This window comes from Amborella trichopoda, chromosome 6 (assembly GCF_054954075.1).
Source record: "Amborella trichopoda isolate Santa Cruz 75 chromosome 6, AtrichopodaSantaCruz75HAP2 v2.0, whole genome shotgun sequence".
NCBI lineage: Eukaryota > Viridiplantae > Streptophyta > Magnoliopsida > Amborellales > Amborellaceae > Amborella > Amborella trichopoda.
The window spans coordinates 2989479-2996991 of record NC_142341.1 but is presented as its reverse complement, the minus strand read 5'-3'; the positions used below and the strand labels follow the sequence as shown (position 1 = coordinate 2996991).

General features: G+C 35.2%; 1 protein-coding gene across 1 annotated transcript; it reads right to left on the bottom strand.

Moving 5' to 3' along the window:
- Positions 1-286: 286 nt before the first annotated feature.
- On the bottom strand, positions 287-4675 carry LOC18434487 (ACT domain-containing protein ACR4). The gene is made up of 7 exons (XM_011625151.3): positions 4529-4675; positions 4056-4101; positions 3769-3883; positions 3572-3639; positions 2379-3014; positions 1062-1166; positions 287-875 (listed from the first exon to the last, which is right to left on the bottom strand). Exons 1-7 carry the CDS (start codon positions 4600-4602, stop codon positions 531-533), a joined length of 1389 nt encoding a protein of 462 aa, XP_011623453.1. The 5' UTR covers positions 4603-4675; the 3' UTR covers positions 287-530.
- Between the last annotated feature and the right edge of the window lie 2838 nt (positions 4676-7513).

The following is a 7513-nucleotide window of genomic DNA, read 5'->3' as shown; positions in this document are numbered from 1 at the left end:
TTGAAATGAGCCGAACTTTCAAAAGTTAGGTGCTGCAATGGTGGAAATCCTCAAATCAAGCATCTCGGCCTCAAGAAGATGGGATGTAAGTTATAAAAATAGTGCATCTGCATTATCTCGACTCTATTTTGAGCTTTGGATTTCCTAATTAGGGTTAACAATAAATTAATCTCTCAGTAGAGCCAATATGCAGACGTTGAAATCCGACACAACAAGATATCCGACAAGTCCGAGTGAGCTTAACTCGGATTCTTGAAACATAGATTTTGACCACAGGAAGCTCATGTTTAACAGGAAAAGAAAGCTTTAGCTTTTCATTTATATTTCTTTGGAATGCCAGCATTATTTACAAGGACCATGAGAGACTCTTGGGTATCACCCTTGACATCTAGAGTGAGAATGGACCCAATTACGGAACATTAACCACCATTAGTAGCAATTCCCCATCAACTAGTTGTTGACACTGAACCCATGGCTCATAGTTTAAGGAATTTACACTTGTGATTGAGTTTTTCTCTCTGTGCGTCACTTCATGAGTATGACTTAATCAAACCCAAATTGTAGAGAAACCTCTCAGACCTAGACCTGAACAGATTCCCCAAAGAGAATTTCCCACTCTCTTGTGAAGGAGGTTTGGAGTATATATCATCTTTGACTTGGAGTATGGTTTGTCCAATTGCACTTCTTATGGCCTCAATTGTTTGGCTTTCCACTGGATTTCCTGATGCATCAGTCACATAGAATACATTCACAGCTTTGGATCCTCTTGTCGTCACTTCAGCTCGAGAAACAGATAATCCATTCTCTCGAAATATGCGTGTTACATCAGAAAGGAGACCGATTCGATCGTCGCTACATAACTCAAGCCTCAAACCCTAAATTACAGTTATGCGAAATGAAATCTTAGTTCAAGCTAAATTAAATTCATGAAAAACACAAACTAGATGTGAAATCCATAAATGACAAGTTCTATTTCCCAAACCAAGCTCAATGTTTCTTGACACTTAATTAAGCAAGAAGGGGTAAAATGGGAGTTGTTGTAGTTTAATTTTCAGTTTTACCTCAGATGTTCGCCTTTCTATGGCAGCTTCCAAGCAATCGATCACTCTCTGTTTCTCTGCATCTGAACTTAGGGGGCACCCATCCATATGTCGAATATAATACTCCTGTTTCAAGTTAAAATTCAGTACAAAAGATTGGTAAGAACACTAGGGGGCAATTAAAGAACTTTAAAATGGTCTAAGGTATCAAGTAGTGGCTTCAATGTTAGAAAGAATAGGACAAACTAAATTCTCACAATGTTTAGACCAGTTGGTATTTTGCTTTTGTTATTTTCTTGTATAATCAGAATACAGAAAGCCAGACAGTCCAAAGAGTCAAGGCTGAGTAGTTTACAAAGGAGCAATGTCATTCACAAAAACCAAAGCCATAGAAGACAGATGAACAATTTGTTTAGGTAAGAATGCATAACTAAACCAGGCTTGCTCAAGCAAAGGTCTTTCCACTTGATCGTCTCTGAGTCATAATCTGACTGATAATTGAATGCATCTCTCTCTCTCTCTATATATATATATATAGGGAAAAGATGTTGTTAGCCTAGATGTGTATTGTTACAATAAGCACCCACGGCCCAGATTAAATCTGGGCCGACCTGACAATCACGGATGTCCGATAGTGTTTTAATTTTAATTTATTTTCTACAAATCCAAATCACTTGAAATTTTAAGCGCGTGTTCTTCAAAAATAGGTTAATCTACAAAAAATATCAAAAAAAAAAATTTACATGAAATAAATTGACCAAAATACCCCAAAACGTTTTGGGAGATATTTTGGTCAATTGTTTTTTCCAAATTATTTTTTTATTAAGTGCGCCTTGATGAAAAAAATGCATGCTTAAAATTTCAAGTGATTTAGATTTGTAAAAAGCAATTAAAATTCAAACAATATCGGATATCCGTGAGCGTCAAGTCGGCCACAGAATGGTTCAGATTCAATCTGGGCCATTCGTGGGCGTATGGGTGTACGACAGTGACTCCCATATATATATATATATATATATATATATATATACTCCCTTATTCCTTTCTTCAATCATGACTAATCCATGGTGGTACTGGTTTCCCTTCGTCCTGTTACCAAGCCTGACCTACCCATAAAAGACGAGCACAAAAATGACCCATCCAATGGATTGAAGACTTAAAATAAACACCTAATTTCATGGACCCAAATAATCATCTCAATTATATGTTCAGGCTAATGTTTTGGAAGCCATGTACCACTCTCTAATTCAAACAAGAATCCAAGGACAAAGAATCAGAGCAATTTAGTTTGTTCCAATTAGCAGTAGAATTCCAAAAAGGCGGTGAGAGACCAAATACCTGGTAAGCCAACGGCCCCTCAGCAATGACATTAGCATGGAACACCACATATTGCATATCAGTTAGAGTGCACACAGTATCAAACAGAAGCTTTGGCCTGTCCTTGCACCTCACATTCACAACTGAATACCCCTTCTCCTTGCAGTTCTCGACAGTCACACTAGCCCTGCTCTTATCTCTCTCTAAGTTCTTCATTCTATAGTTATCTTCTCTCACTAAATCCCTCCTACCCATCTCAATTTTCTCGTAATCTCTATCGTCAAACATCATCTGATGCAACCTCCTCTCAGTGTGGGTAACCCCCATAGAAACCACTGTTTTTGCACCCCTTTTATCTCTATCACCTCTCAAAATGTTCGATAAGAGCTCTTTGATCCTCGAAAGCCTTTGTGGGTCGTCTATTGGTGAACCTGAGCACTCATCGGTTATATACACCACAGAGGCCATTCTCGAATTGTGGGTCCAAACCTCAGCTGCGACTACATTGCACTTGAGGTCAGCAAGGACTGCGAAGATCTCAGAGAGAAGGCCTGGTCGATCTCTTCCCGTCAACTCGATGGATGTGTGCTCAGGTGATGGTTGGACCCCAACCGACCTCCGTTGTGAGGAGAAACTTGAGGTTTTTGCTCCAAGAGACTGGAAAACAGGGGTTCAAGATTTAGTAAGAAAACATCAAGAAATTCAATAAGAATAATCTTCACTGGAAAATGAAATGAAAATCAACTCATCATAGTTTTAAGTTATAGTAAGTGCAAAGACATGATTCCTCTCTCTCTGTTTCCTAACAAGGTAATAGGCAAGTTCCTCTGTTCCAACAGATTCCTACATAAGTTTCCCTCTCTCTCTCTCTCTCTCTCTCTCTCTCTCTCTCTCTGTTCTAACAGAGTGGTGGACATGCCCAAGCCCCCCCCTTCCATCCCGCGCCTGCCCAGGGGACCTCCCCGTGGGTGCTTCTCTCCCTCTGATGCACACAGACACACACAGGAGCAAAAGTTTGGGCAATTTCTTCACTTTAAATACTGTTTGACAACGGTTATCATTCCATCTTCTGGCAAAGCACTTTATCAGGTATTCCAAACTTAAACTGAAAAAAGCTCTGAAAATGTACTATAATTTTCAGACTGAAAACTTCAAATGTACTTAAACCACAAATGTACTTACTTAAGCCACAACCATAAAAGGTTTGAACTTACCTGTTGAATTTTATTGATGACTTCTTCATCACATAGCTTGTTTCCATAACGATCTGTGACATGGAATACTGAAAACAAAAAAAATAAATGAGGATAAAAGGGAGGAGAAAAATAAAAAAATTGAATGAAGGAGAACAGAGTGAGAAATCAATTTTCAAAAAAAAGAAAAAAAAACAGGGTTAGAAGTTAGAACCAACCATCCATGAACCATCCACCATCTGAAGAGATGTAAGCTCTGTTAAATCTGATATTTAAATCTGTCAAAACTTGGACAACCTCTAGAAGAACTCCGTGCATATTAGCACTGTCAACCTGTATTATAGAGAGAGAAACAAAGAGAGCGAAGAGATGAACTTAGAGAGGAGATAATCTCCAGGTTCAAATGAAATTAGAGGGAAATTATAAGATTAGGAATGGGAAAAAAAAACATTAAAAAAAAAAACAAACAAAATATCAGAAACACAGAAATAATTAATGAGAGTACCTTCACTAAAGTAGCATTTGGACAAGAAGTGTTATCCACAGTGACCCTGCCATTGCCAATCCCATAATTAGTTTATAAAATATTTTATATTCGATATGAATTGCAAATTTACAAGATCATTTTTTTTCAGTATTAAATTTACAAGATCAAATTCTTTTGAGAAATGAGAAGGAAATCTCAAGATAAATATTCGTAATATTTGGAGGCTTTGAGAATTGCAGAACAGAGATATTCTGAGTCTTCGAGAACCACAAAACAGAGAGAGAGAGAGGAAGAAGAAGTAGAAGAAGAGGAGGAGGACGAATTGGGAAAGGGCAAAATAAGAAGAGAGAAGAAAGAGCAAGACAAAAATGGGTAATGAGTACTGAACTGGAAACTTAAAATCCATTAAAGGAACGTTTCAATCACTCCCCAAACACCAAAATCATTAATGAAAAAGCTCAGTAAATAAGAGAGAGAAGGAAGAGAGAGACCTGGGTGGGTTCATTCGAATGACCAGTTTCTCATACTCGTCGTCGACATTGCGAGAGTAGAGCCAGCAATCCATGGCTAAAACAGAAACAGTCGCCCCTACAGAAGAATTCCCAAACCAAAGTGGTGTAGAGAGAGAAACACAACTCGTCTATACTCTGCGTTTACAGAGATTTACATAGAGAGAGAGAAGCAGGGTGTATGCAGAGAGAGGACCCGCCCACCACATTGTTAGAAACTCCTGGAACTTAGAGAGAGAAAGAGAGACGAATAAGTTAGAGAGAGAGAGAGAGGGATCGAAGCGGCGGCCGAGCGGAGGCGGAAGGGGCGTGGGGCTAAGCGTGGGGACGCACGTTTTTATACTTGGGGAGGGACGTCTCTCTCTTTTGTCGGAGGTGGCGTGGTCCCCCCCTTCTCCTTTTTTAGTGTTTTGGGCACCACGAGTAGAGAGAGAAACAGATGCCCACTTTTAGAGAGAGAAAATGCGGTGGTAGAGAGAGAGAGAGAGAGAGAGACAAAGAGAGGTTTGTGCCGACCCATCGGCGTTTTCCTACGCCCCCCATGCAACGACATTCTCTAATTTTGCGCGGCCTTTGCAGATTTCTCAGTCCTGGAGGAGTATACTATTCATTTACTCCCTCCACTAAAATATCTGCCACTAATATCTTTTGGGATGTAATTTCCCGATTTACTATAGAAAACCTAATGATTCTAATTCTAAATTAAATAGATATGATCTAATTTTTTTGAAGGGCAAGATCTAAAAGTCACAAAACTCAAAATTTTGAATTTTTTATTTTGAAAATAATCCCAAAATTTTAGATTAAAAAACGTTTTTCTTTTCAGATGTTTGGAAGAGGGAGTACAAATGATCCCGCGGGAGCATAATATACTCCCTATCAAGTAAAATATCGCGGTTAACTCCTGTCTCTCTCATACACAATCTTGAGAAATTATTACTCCATATTTTCTTTGTCCGCTTCCTTGTACTTAGTTTCCTTTGATCATTACCATTTACAAATAATTGCAGTCTTTATATTGGCATGCACTCTCTCTATATCTTTCTAAATATTTCTAAAATTATTCCCCCTCTCTCTCTCTCTCTAAATATCTTCCCAATTATTTTCTCTCTCCAGGATGTTTCCCTTGTATATTGCTAAATATGATGCCTTTCATCTTGTCCTCTCTCTCTCTCTTCCTTTTCTTTCTTTTTCTTGATTTCCAAAAATATTGCAAACAATTCATGACGTTAAAAAGCATATCATGTTTGTAAATTTTTAGGTGAATCGTGCCCCTTTATTTCAAAGATTTGAGAATCTCTCCAGCTTAGATTCAAAAAAGATTATGATGCACTCCAATATCTTGATAGAATTTATTCGTGCCTATTTTTATCAAATGATAAGGATCCTTCTTGTCAAAATAATAATAATAATAACAATATCCCGATCTACGAACTTCCAATTGGGCATCTACCTTGCTTCTCTAGACTTTTTTTTAATGAAAAAATCATAAAATAATAATAATGATCTCTATTTGGTTTGATTTTATGCTAGTCCTAGGATCCAATCAAATTAGTAATATATTTTTAGACCTCTCTCATTTTGAATTAAGATATATGTTTTAAACAAAAAAGCAATTAAAAATAAAATTATCAATTTTGAATGTTCATTTCCATATTGTATGTGAATTTTTTTATTATATTAGAACACCACTAAGTGTGGTAAGTAATTTTTTGAATCGCTTAATTTTTAAATAGTTAAAATTTTCTATCAGTTGAAATCAATAATTAACAATTTAAAGGTTTAAACAGTTATGAAAGTGTTATTTTTTATTACACATTTGGAAATATTAAAAATTGAGAAATTATATTATTCTTATTATTACATAGTAATATGGGTAAAAATTCCACTATTAGGACAGAAGCATAATAAATTAACAGAAGGAATTTTCAACATTAAAAACTGAAATTTAAATCCTTTAAATCATTACACTTTTAATGATAAATTTCATAATTAGGAATTTAAAAAGTAAAGAATGTGTAATTTCGTTTGCAAATAAATAAATAAGAATTCTTAATTTAATTTTGTTTGGATGGAAACCTAATATTAGAATTCTCCATAAGTAATTAATTTCTTATCATTCAAAATGTAACTAAAATTTTGAAAAAGTTAAGAAAGGTCATCATTTTACTTCTTAATTGCAAATAAACAGTAAAAAGGAATTTTGTCGTTCTCCTATATATGCACAAAACCTTATTTATTAGGACTCCATGACCAAAGAATTTTACTAAACTCTTATTTTAAATAAATAGGAAATATTCTTAATTAGTACAAGTATTTATTATGAAATTACAATAAGAAACAATCATTTTTAATTTATATAATCAAAATTTAGAACTTCTCAAAAGTTTAGAAAATCTCATTTCTTACTTTTATTTATAAATAAAAGTAAGAAAAAGGGCTCCAAGAGAATCTTAGTATATTCATGGACACATTATTAACTCGATTCTTCATTCAATTCTCAAAATGGTAGGTACATCTTTGTATAGATACGAGGAATCTCTTTATTTAGGGGATAAAATACTTTTTCTTTCAACGGTTGGAATCAAATCATTTGAGATGCAAGAATATTATTGCTAAGAAACTTAGTACATCATAGTATATAATATAGAATTACATTATCCTTTGGGTGCAGTTCGCATACGGATGCATATGTAACTGTAGAGGTAAGGTGCACCTTCAAACTTTATCATGGTATTTAATTTTGATGTAAAATGTTATTAGGATTATCTCAAAACTTTTACATCTAATTATAAAATTTTAAATTTCAAAAATGGTTAAAATCAAGTAAATCTATAAACATATGAAAATCCTGAAAATGGACGGTGTAGATAATATGTTGTAAAACGTACTATTTATGAGACTTAAAATCTTTTTATTTTTCATGGTCATACATCTCGATGTCGAGATGATCAATCAAAAAGTTTT

Coding starts and splice junctions, on each gene's coding strand:
- LOC18434487 (XM_011625151.3), bottom strand. CDS start 4,602: ATGGATTGCTGGCTCTACTCTCGCAATGTCGACGACGAGTATGAGAAA. Junction 3,640..3,768: donor TGGTGGATGGTTCATGGATG/GTTGGTTCTAAC, acceptor TTTTGTTTTCAG/TATTCCATGTCACAGATCGT. Junction 1,167..2,378: donor AGGGGCCGTTGGCTTACCAG/GTATTTGGTCTC, acceptor AACTTGAAACAG/GAGTATTATATTCGACATAT.